The sequence below is a fragment of the Ochotona princeps genome, chromosome 16 (assembly GCF_030435755.1).
Source record: "Ochotona princeps isolate mOchPri1 chromosome 16, mOchPri1.hap1, whole genome shotgun sequence".
Classification (NCBI taxonomy): domain Eukaryota; kingdom Metazoa; phylum Chordata; class Mammalia; order Lagomorpha; family Ochotonidae; genus Ochotona; species Ochotona princeps.
In genome coordinates this window covers 8,275,289-8,287,532 of record NC_080847.1, presented here as the reverse complement: position 1 = coordinate 8,287,532, position 12,244 = coordinate 8,275,289, and the positions used below count along the sequence as shown (strand labels likewise).

Here is a 12,244-nt window from a genome sequence, read left to right as displayed (position 1 = left end):
TGACAACTCAGAGAGAATTAAAAAAGAAATGTTTCACGTCCAAACTGTTGAGCTGTGAGTCTCCTGGGAGAAACAGTGAGAAACAATGGCTTGTTCCTCCTGCCTTACACTCCACCTGCTCAGCAGGGCCATTGCTTTCTCCCCTGTCCTCTATCTGCCTGCTGGTCATTCTCCTCTTCTTTTTCATTCAGCTCTTTTTCTTCTTTCTTTTCAGAATGTTCTCTTTTGGTCATGGAACTCTATGCGCCTATCCCATGACCCCAAAATGCCAGTTGCATCTTTGAGCCCTAACCAGATGCCTGTCGTACTGAGAACATAGCATTTACAGAGGGAGGGGCTGAATTCAAATTCCAGGTCTCTTAGTTCATAGGTATAGGATTTGTTCAGATGAACATTGGATCTCTTGTCTCTTCTCTACAGTGGAACCAATAGTATCAGCCTCCCAGGAGTGCAGTAATGTTGGGGAACATCATGCGTGTCAAGTGCACAAAGTGAACCTTTCTCACTGCACGGTGTCCCTGGCACAGTTGTTGTAATCAACGTACCAGATCTGGAATGTAATTGATCATTCGTTGTTGCTGCAGTTGTCCTGGAATCTAAAAAAAAAAAAAAAAAGAAAAGAAAAACAAAACATGAAAAGATCAAGCATATCTAGGGGAAACAAGAATGGCAGTTATGCAAGCCCAGAGGAAAGCCGTGGAATGCAGTGAATGAACTGGGTTGTTTAGCCAGGGACCTCCTGTGATATCTGGGCTTCTTTCATTGCCCTCACGTCCTCTCCGGTTAGTGTATCATCACGAAGGCAGGGTTTCCTTCTTTTTTAAAGGTTGAGTGATAGTCTGTTGTTTGTAAATATCCATTTTCTTTATCCTCTCATCTGTCAGCAGTTATAGGTTATTTCTATATGGTAGCTACTATGAATAATGCTGCCATGAAAGAGAATGCAGCTATCTGTTGGAGAGAGCAGAGGACATTATCAGACAGACAGAGGCAAATACTGTGTGACCTCACTCATCCGGAGAGGGTTCTCAAAGTCTTGGGAAAATCATGGCATGTCACTTTAAATTTGATTTTTTTTTAACCTGAAAGACAAAGAAATGGTGGTTCAGCTAGACAAAGCAAGAAGCAGCTTCTGTCGACTGGTTCTCCAGATGTTTGCATTGGCTGTGCTGTGCTGTGCTGCAGACTGGAGGCGGGAATGCAAACTGGGTCTCCCACGTGGGTGGCCAGAAGCCTATTACTTGCGTCATCACTGCTACCTCCCAAAGTCTGCATTAGCAGGAAGGTGGAATCCACCATCAGAACCAAGTACTGAACCCCAGTTCTGTAATATGGGATACGGGCACTTTAATCATTGTGTTAAATGCCCACCTCTACTTAAACTCTTCACTATATTTTTGAATAGTCTAAGATGAACTGAAAGTGTTTTGAATCTTTACCACATTCAGTGATTCTTATTTTAAAATGAAGAGGGGAAACTTAGATTTGAAAATGTGGTTTGGTATCCAGGACCAATATTTTACTCTCCTATTTCTGAATACATAATGTGTTAAGCATTACAGTGAAATAAATCTATTATTAAATGTTTCTAGTAGGTTTTGCCTTCTACTGATAATTGAGCAAGTAGAAAAGAGAATGAAGATCCTTGCTATTAGTACCTGTATGTACAACGTACACTTCCGATAACTTCGCTTTCTTTTTGATGTGGTTGGACTGGCATGTGTGGTAATGCTGCAAGAGAGGTTGGCAGCATCCGCAGAATATGTGACAGCAAGATAAAATGTGTGATGACATTTGGAAATAAGGAAAAATTAATGAAAATCCTAGAATCTCAGGGAGTCTCATAGTGCTAACAAAGATGTGAAAGGCAACGGGAAACAATCCTGCCCCTTGGAGGAGTTGATGGATTTGATGTCACTTGCATTCTTTTCACGCCTCTGTCCTCCAAGGACTATGATTTTCCTTCTGTTCTTCCCTCTCATCCCCAAGACAGATTGTCTATAAGCCTAGTCCCCCATTTGAAAAGCTTTACCTAAGCACCTGGGTATTCTTTGGTCTGATTTCTTGGCATCTTGTTTAGTTGCACTCTGTGAAGGAGCTGCTTGCTACACATTCACCTTGGAAAGATGTATATTTCTCTTTTTTCTTCTTGAGGGACATGTTCACTTTTTAAAAAAATTATTTTTCATAATGTTTACATCATTTATTAGTGGGAAGGATTAGGGAAAAGTGGGTGAGACCAGTGTTTTGAAAAGGAGTATGGGGGAGGGGGTAGATAAGCTACACCCAGCCTCCTAACAGCCTTACTACTCAGGGATGGAGAACTGTCACCTGATGTCATCTCAGGGTCACAGACGTGGAGCATGCTCCGAGGGTTCTGCTCAAGTGATTGCAATACTTCTGATACTTCTGAAATGTTGTTGATCTTGCTACTCCAAGGATGAGGAAATTCTAAGGTCCATCTTAGAGTCTCCATTTGCCCAAATTTTTGCTGTCAGTGCCTGGCTAGGGTGGGTAGTTGACCAATTTGTTCTGCCTTCCTTCCTCTGCTATGGTACATGATGTCTTCTGAGGCCCCAATGGACTGCTGTATCCTCCATGTGCATCTGAGTATGCTGTCCACTGCTCCACTTAGGCCACCGAGGAGGCCTAGTTCTGACACCAGCACTCCACGGTCAGACCACAGATCCTGCAATTTTCTCCATGGATGGAGTTCTGAGTCTAGCAATTCAGTTGTGGGCTGGATCCCCAAAGAAACCTCATCTGAAGTGATCCCATACCTGACTTTTCTGTGTGCTTGCTAGTATGGGGTCCGGGTCTGTCTGTCAGCCACATCAGTCTACACACAGTAGTTGCAATTGCTGTTCTTTTGCAGCCCGGTGTCTTACATAAACCAGTCCTGCTGCACCCACTCCCAGCCCTGGATCTTGTGCTCTCCAGGCAGTTCTGCAGTCTAACTTAAGAATTTGCCCCCAGCCCCTGCATTTGCCAGCTGATTCTGTGGCAGAGCCCAAGCAGCCTGCACTTACTCTGGCTCATGTATGTACCAGTGGATGCAGTTGGTTAGTCCAGCCTGGCTCTCTCCCTAACCCAGCTCACATGCAGGCCAACAGGTGTTGTGGCCCTGCCCAGCTTAGTCTGCGCCTGATCCCAGTTCTCATGCTTTCCAGTGGGAGCAGTGGCCCAGTAGGGCCCTACACCCACCTCTGACAGCTCTCCTTCCTGGCTCACACCCCCAGCCTGGGTCTCACGTGTACTGATTGAACACTACGGCCTAGTCTGGCATGGGCTGCCTCACCTCAGCATTTCCTGGCAAGTGCTGTAGCCTTGCATGGCCCAGTCTGCCCCCAGTGGTGGGTGCTACACATTACCCCAGCACAACCAGCCCCCAGTCCCTACCCTAGTATGAACTGGCTGGTGTTGTGGCCCGACCCCGTCTGTCCTACACCCTGTTTTGGTTCTTGGATCTGCTAGTGGGTGTTATGAACTGGCCCAATCTGGCCCACATCCAAACCTGACCCCCACATGTGCCAGCGGGTACCATGACCTGACCTTTCTGGGCCACTCCCAGCCTTGGTTCTTGCACTCACCTGCAGGGACTGCATCCTGAGTGCATCCCAAAACTCCTCCATCTGGTTTCCTTCCAGTAGGAGATTTTGTGCACACCAGTGGGTCCTTGGCTCAGCATACTTAGCAGGAACAGTGGTCCTAGCAGGAACAGTGGTCCTAGCAGGAACAGTGGCCTTGCCCATCTGGCAGACATTGTTCTGGTTCTTACTTTTGGTTGCTACAGCTCAGCCCTGCCTGGTCCACTCCCAGACCCAGCTCTCACATGGTTCAACAGGAGCAAGACCTAGTCCAACCTATCCTATACCCTCCCTCGCTCTCATGACCTGGAGTCTAGCCCAGTCTGGCACACCCCAGACCCAGTCCACAGTCGTGCCAAGGTACACTGCAGTCATGTCCAGCCCAGATTGACACCTCCATTCTGACTCTTGTGCTCTTGTGTTGGGAACCACAACCCAGCCAGGGCATTTCCTGAGCTCTCTAACCTGGCCTGTTGTCAGCCACAGATCTTGTGAGTGCCAGTAGTTGCTCTGATTCAGTTCGGCATAGCCCATCCCTCGTCTTGGTCTTTGACATAGGATGCTACAGTCTTACCTGTCCTAGCCTGCCCCCAGTCCAACACACGTGAAGGTCAGGTCTGAGGCAGACCAGGTTGGGCCAGTTTGTAACACCCACTGGCAGATCCATTCACTGGTGCTTGCTGCGGCTTAGCCATGTCCAATCTGCTCTCATCTTTGGCTCATGCAAACTGGTAGGTGTAATAGTCTAGCCTGGCCAGACCCACACTCCAGCCTGGCTGCTGCGCATGCCATTGGGTTAAGGTTGGCCTGGTCCTGCTCGGTCCATCCCCCTCCAGAATCAACCTACACACTTGCCAACAGGTGGAGCCTCCTTACCCAGACTGACCAACACCCAGACCTGAATCACATGCTCAGCAGTGGGAGGTATAGCCCAGCAGGGGAGTTTTCAGGTTCCCCCATCAGTCCTACTCCCAGACTAGATTTGACATGTGCTAGCTGGTGTTAAGCCCTTACCTGGTATAATCTGCCCTCTCCATCCTGGCCTTTGTATGAGCTGATAGATGTTGCATCCCAGGCTACCTCACACCATATTCTTTGGTGTGCTTGTAGGTGCTGCAGTCTGGACCAGTGTGGAGCCAACACTAGTATCCATGAATTTCAGAGAGTTCCATGGTGATGCCTAGTTCAGCCTGTCACTACCCACAGCTCTTAAGCAAAACAGTGCAAATTGCAGTTCCACATATAAATGGAGTGGGCCCATATACCCCCCACAGAATCATCCCCTGGACCTGGTTCTCTTGCATGCTGGTTAGTGTCATGACTCAGCTTCATATGACCCATCCACTGTTCTGACTCTCCCTGGTGGATACTGTGATCTAGCCCTGTCAGGTAGGCATGCAGCCCTATCTTTAGTGTGTGCCAGTGAATGGTTTTAGGCTGTAATCCATGCTAACTGGCCCAGCTGAGATCCTCCACGTGGGCTGGTGCACCCATCTGACCCATAAAATTCCTGCAGCTTCCCCCTCCAAACCGCTCAGTGTTAGCACCTCTTGCTTACCTGCAAGTACAGTGGCCTGTCAACTGTAGTCCCTCAGTAGTCATTCCTGCAACATACTCCCTCAGTGGTCCTGCCTCCCCTACATCTCCTTGCCCATTTCCCTAACCAAAACACAGTCCCTGTGCTGAGGAGTTCATGGGTTCCCCAGCTCAGTCCGCTGGCACACCACACCAGCATGCTAGCCAGATCCTCTTGGCCCCCTCTGCACAGGAACAGGCAGGTGGGAAAATCCCCGGGCTCCCTTCACTTGCCTGGGAGTGAGCCCACAGGTCCCACAGGTGGAGCACACCCCACCGCTGCTGGCTCCATCCCCATTCCCCCATCCCCCTAGACACCCACACCCTCAGGCCACTATGAGCCTGGCCATGGTGGTGGTGTCAGCAGAAGCAAGCAGCTGTCTGCGGCAGCCAGAAATATTTACTTCCAATAAAATCTTTTGTGTTATTTTTGTATTCTCCAAATAAATGGCAAAGATATATGGAAGAGAAAATACAAACTTACAAATGAATCTGGAAGCATGACAAAGGAACACAACATCATTTTAATGTCTAAAGTCAGGCAATACGTTTTAGCTAAAAAGAATTTTGAATCAAATTTGCTTTGTTGTTCTAATTAATAGTTTGCATTTTTATGCCAAACAAGCTTATTTTTAAAAATTGTTTTCAAGAAATTGCATGAACTACTACATTGCCTTTTTGTTACTATCATGCTTGAATTAAATACAAAGTATACATTTCTTTTTTCTAATATAAGAAAAATGTGTGAATCACATAAGCCTAAATAATAATTTCTTTTGAAAAAGATTTCTCAAAGAAATGTCATCAGTTCCAGTATTTTAGCCTATCATTATATGAAATCAACCTTCCTCTCCTTTCTTCTTTTATTCTTTTTTAGTGATTTAGCAAGAAAAGGAATTATCCTGTAATAAAAGGCAGCTAAGTGTATCTGGCAGGCGTCACATTTCTCACCTTTGCCTTGCAGATGGAGCCCCTCTGAGCTGGTGGGTTGGTAGAACCAACGAGACACAGACATACTGGGGCGGGTCTATGCCTGACCCTCGAAAATGCACCTGTGGTGTAGAGGGAAACTGCATCGACCCCCAGTACTACTGCAACTGTGACGCCGACCGCAACGAATGGTGATTTCCGTATGATTTCTTGCTTGTAGATAAAGCTTATTTTTTTAAATTAATGAATCAAAGTGTATGGAGTGAGGCATTTGCTGAACCAATTAGTACAAAGAAAACAACCAGATGAGTTATATTTTAATAATGTATACATCAGCCAGTCTGATCTTGAACAGTATGACCAATGTTCTGAAATTACTTTTCCTTCTAATGGACCAAAATTTATGTAAATTTTACCTTTATTGTATGATTAAATTGTGGGACCAATTATATGGGAAGTCAGTTATTATTACCTTTAAAATTCTAATATTTCCAGATGTGTTCACAGTTAATCACCAAAGCATCGGTTCAATAATCTGCCTTTAGAAACTTTAAACATATCAACTTAGAATTTTCCACAATTATGTGAACAAATTGCTCTTTTTCTTAAAGAATCATATTTTATAGTGGAAATCAGTAATATTTCAGATTTGAAAACTGAAGATAATCTTTGATGCAGAAGTGTTCTGCGTAAGATCTTGATGTGTAAATGTTTAGTATTTAGAACGAGAATTGGCATATTTGCTGCTCTTACTATTTGTAAGCTAGAAAATATACGAAAATGTTATCCATGTTTTAGCGTGTCATAGGCATATCTTACATTGCTGAACATTCAGGCCTTCACAGAACTGTGTTTTTTTTTTAAAAAATATTAAGTTAATCTGGCTATTAATCTGATTGGTTTGGTTACACAGCAAACCTTAACTCCAGTGATCAGTCGACTGTTAATAAGTTCACAGTTTGCGTTATTATATGCCATTTATTTACTGGGGCAAACATCCAAATTATGTAATACATATGTTTTATGATTAGATTGTGCTAAGCCTATCTGGAGTCATGATTGAAATTATAATGTGACATGCTTGGCATAAAGAATATTGGCTCTGACTGTAATTTTGAGGTTTCTTCTCCCTTTAGAAAAACACTTTTTATTTTTCTTATTACTCTCATAAAACATTGCCTACATGGTAATATTGCATTTTGAAATGTAGATAAAATGGTTTTAGAAGTTAAAACTGTAAAACCATCATGAAGAAAACTATGGAGAATCCTCAGATCCGAAAGTTGATAGGCCATATACCATACGACGTAACTGTCCTCCTTCTCGGTGTGTGAATCGGCATTTGGAGGCAGTACCTGACCGGCCATATTCACTGCCAACCTATTCACTGTAGTAGGAGGAGGGAATTTACCGAGGTACCCACTGACATGTGAAGGTTCCGGGAAATGGAGTTTATATGTACAATGGAGTCTCTGTCATAAGGAAGGCCAAAATTCTGGTAACTTCAGCAAAATGGACGTAACTGGAAGTCAGTATGCTAAATATGAGCCTGGCACAGAAAGCAATGTATACTTTCCTGGATGTGGAAGTAAAAGCAGAAGTGCAAATTGAACTTAAAATAGTGATGATTAGAGAATGAGAAGGACAGGGAGAGAAAGGACAGATAGGTTGCATAACAGGGACCAAAATGCAGGGCAGAGTGATAAGTTCCAGTGTTCCACACATACAGTGTTCAAGGTGGGCGTGGGGGAGAACTATAATCCAAAACGGTGCATCACAGTCTGTATAAAGAACGGGAAGACAGAAACTGACCAGCTCCAAACTTAATGGGTAGATAAGGAAGTGAGAAAGCTACTTGCCTGGTTTCATAGGTTTTCACTTTTGTGTTAAGGATTTCGTGTATCCCATAAGATTACAAATTCAGAAGAAATGTAAGAGAAATGTAATACAAATATTACATGTTAATCAACCACTTAAAATAATTTGAAATTCAATAGATAAGGAAGTTAGAAATTAGTAGTATATGAAAAATAATTTTACGATGGCTGTCAAAAGGAATACTGAAGTGAACATATATATTAAAATGCTGTTATATCAGCATGAAAGATGAGAAAACATGTGTCAAAAATAAATGAACTCCAATTAAAATAACAAGAGCAGGTGTTACAACCTCGGGGGCATTGATGTTTGAATTAGTAGGCTAATATTTAGAACAACTGTTATGAATATGTTTGAAGATTTTAAAATAAGTATAATCGCACTAAGGGAACTGAAACTAAGCAAAAGCAAGAACTAAATTAAAGAACCAAATTTTAATTGTAGAGTATATCAGAAATGAAAATTTCTAGTAGGAATTCTTATGGCTGAAGAATTGCAACGTTGTATAAGAGCTCAGACCTCAAGGAAAAAAATTCATGAGTACTACACATCTTTTAAAGATGTCAGTAAATATCAAAGCCAGTTTTTATATTCTTGTCTTATTTTATAAAATAAAATTTACTTTTTAACTGTACTGTGAATTTATAGAAATGGGTGTAAAATAGAACTGTAGCACAAATAACAAGTATGTGAGTGTATGTACATGGGATGTTAAGTAAGATATCCTTTGGCATTTTATAGTTATACCATAAAAAAGACCATGTTAAATTAAGGATGCATTTTATTTCTCAAAGTAACCATTAAAATGCATAAGACATTTAAAACGTTAATTGTTTTGAAGAGACTATCTTTACCCTGATTGGACCAGTGCATACTTGGAGTGAGACATAATGTAGTACTCCATAAATGCGTACATTTTCATGTCAGTGGACACTTGAAGATGTTAAAAAGAGATATTTCTAAAACCTGACTAGACAAAATAAAATTGAATTTAAAAAATTTAGTCAAAAGGAGACATCATAGGGGGAGCAGATAGCAACGTGAGGAAAAAATAAACAAATGGCAAAATGCTGGTGCTAAAACACAATATCAGTAATTATGCTACATGTTAATGGATTAACTATTCCAGCCAAAAGGTAGAAAATGGCTGACTTAATTAAAAATCCTCAACTATTCCATTTTAGCATGGGCAATGACTCATATTTTATAATTTAATGTATCTAAGAGAGATGAAAATGTTAGCATATTTTCATTGGACCAGATGAACAGTTGGAAGTCTATCCTTTGTACAAGTTGAAGTTAGATATTTTGGTTTTGAAATGCACATCAAACTTATTGTTTATTTTATGATTGCATTGATCAAGTAATTTTAAGAATTTGTTGTTGTTGCTACTGTTTTTTAGGACCAATGACACTGGGTTCCTTTCTTACAAAGAGCATCTACCGGTGACTAAGATAGTGGTTACAGACACAGGCCGGCCGCAGTCAGAAGCAGCTTACAAGCTGGGGCCCCTGCTCTGCAGAGGAGACAGTAAGTAGTCACAGTGTGCTGTGGAGGTATCTCAGGGGAGCCATGGCACTGGGCAGGTGTGGTCTCTCTGCCCTGACTTCAGGGTATTCATGTCATGGGAGCACCAAGGTTGATGTCAGGCGTAATGGGTGAGACTCCTTCTGTGAGAATTCATAGGTAAGGCTTGAAATGTTCTTTTAGTCAGTTAGCAAACAAGTGTCTCCGTGAAGCGCAAAGCCCTTGCCAGATGCCACAATGATAAACCCCATTAAGATTCTAGAAGGAAACTGCTGAATATCTCAGTTTGATTCTTTCGTAAGTGTATTCCTGGATTCTAGAGTTTCTCTTATTCACACAGCAAAGCCTGAATACTGCAAAAAAAAATCATTAAGAATTCAGGTGAACTTCCCACTGCTAGAACTGAGGTGAAATTAGAGTATCAATGGTATGAAATGTCAATTGAACCAGACGTTTTCAACTTTCAACGGCTTTTTTTTTTTAAGCTTGTGTGAGTTTATGTATGTGTTGCTTTAAACTTATGGGACATGCTGCCTTGTCTGTTTAATATAGTAGCACTCTGACATTTTAAAATTCAGGTGTAATTCCATCATATAGATAAGTTCAGAGACAATATATGGTGCGTTTGTATGTTTTCATCAAGGGGTGAAATGAGCATATGTATGCACTCATGGATTGTTAACTTCTCTGGGATTAGTTCTGTTAGATGCAGTTGTGTTCATTCTGCATGCTTTTGGTATTTCTAGAACATAACATGGAAATGAAAATAGAAGAAATATGTGTTTCCATTAAAAGCATCCCTTGAAATAAAATTTTATTCTACAATCTCAGTAGAAGAAAAAAGGGGTCTGATAATTCAGTTGGTTTAGCAAGATACATAGCAGAAGTTGCTTAGTTAAAAAGCAAAGATGGTACTGGCCTATAAAAAAATCATGCGCATCGTAAAAAGCTGTCGGGAATTAATGGTCACCATCTCTGATGCACATCATCTCTGCTTCCTCCTACGCCAGTGAGCCTTCCACAGCTGCAGGAAGATGACATCGGATGTTTCATGGAGAGAAAAACATCAGTGCAGAGAAGCAAGGCTGTAAATTCAGGCTGCACAGAGAGGAATGTAGTGGGTTTCCATTGCTCTGGAGACATTCTGTGCATCTCATATACCTTGTGGGGCCTGTCCTGCAGTTAACCGTACAGACACTCAGGCTGCCTTCTTGTGTCTTCTTGATTTAGCATATCACAGTTCTTGGGAATTGGGCCACTCGGACTGAAGTCACTGCCCAGGCTCTTCCTAAGATGTTTCTTTGTCCCAAACTCCCTGCCTTCTCTGTCATTTCGCTTGGAAGCAGTGGTTCTTGTCTCCCTTCCCCTGACCCCGACTCTGGTACTGCCAGGGGATGTTTTTGATTTACACAATTGTGGAGAGTGGGTTGCTACCCACATCAAGGGTGAGAATCCTTGGATGCAGTTTAACATGTTGCAATGCATGAGACAGCACTGCACAGTGCAGAGTAAACTAATTCAATGTGGCAATGGTCCTGCAGTTAGGAAGCTATAGCACAAAAGGTCATTTTGTGACCATGGGGTGTCAGAAGCCAGCCAAATTAGCAGTAGGAATTTACAAACACTATCCATTATTTAGAGATCTGATAATTAACCTCTGACTTATTAATGAAATTGTAATTGAGAAATTGACCTTCCTGTATCTAGCATATACTCTGAGAGTTGGGGTTCATCTGCACATGAGATCATAAGGGCTACTTTTTTTTTCCATGATGGGCTCTTTTTATTTATTTATCTATTTAGCCAGAAGATCAATACTTTAGAACAAACATGCCTTATCTATGAATGAGAAGTCTGTGTACTATTAGGTGCAGTGTCCTAGGCTTACTTTTATTTTATCCCCCAAGTCCCGCACATTGGGCAGACAAAGGGAAGAAGGTATGAGGCCTTGCACAAAGGGCCTTATAAGTGGAGAAGTGGTATGGGGACATGATCCTGCAGGCATCAGCACTGAACATTCAGTAATTTAAGTCTGAGAGATAACTCTCATGATTCAGTTCAAAGGCTGACGACCAATTACAAACCTAAAGACCGATAAGGAGATCTTTGTTATAGATAAAAGGAAATGATGAGTGCTTAAACTGGGATAATAGTTGGTACAGGACTTAGCGAAGGGGATCACAAGAGAGAGAGTACCTGTGGGTACAAAGGTTTGCGGGTGGTCATCAGCTTATTGGGATAAAAACCATCAGCACTCTTTATAAAGAAAAGAATTAAAAACCATTTTTTGAATTAAAAAACTACAAACAATGAGAATACAAATATTTTTAAATTTTTTCATAGAGATTAGTAATATTGGAAAATTTCTCTCTACCTATGTCATTCCACTCCCCCTTCCCCACCCCAGGGAAAAGAAGGCTTTGAAAAGAAGCAAGGCCAACAGAAGACCTAGTGAGATTAACCCTTACATGTAAAATCAGAAACTGTCAAACTTTTCAGAAATTGCAGGAGAAAGCAACCTGGGATTGAGCATAAAATGCTCGGAATCAATAAGAAAAGGACAGTTCAGTTGAAAAGGAATAAACTGGCCTTCACCAAAATCAAAAGCTTCCACTTTTAAAAAGATATTATGAAGAAAATGAAAAGAAAAAAAAGATACTCATTGGGAGAAAACATTTGAAAAGTACTTGCTTTATAAAGTCCAGTATGTAGGGTATGTAAATAGCTCTCTCATAGTGCAATAATA

The 12,244-nt window shown here is 41.9% G+C and overlaps 1 protein-coding gene across 3 annotated transcripts in view; it reads left to right on the top strand.

The window, feature by feature from the left end:
- CNTNAP4 (contactin associated protein family member 4) overlaps window positions 1-12,244 on the top strand; it is a 557,001-nt gene that overhangs the window by 490,138 nt on the left and 54,619 nt on the right. For all 3 annotated transcript variants that reach the window (XM_058674663.1, XM_058674664.1, XM_058674662.1), the window contains 2 exons: window positions 6,127-6,283; window positions 9,374-9,501. In XM_058674663.1, the coding sequence (XP_058530646.1) occupies window positions 6,127-6,283; window positions 9,374-9,501 (285 nt within the window). The remainder of the gene's footprint in view (window positions 1-6,126; window positions 6,284-9,373; window positions 9,502-12,244) is intronic.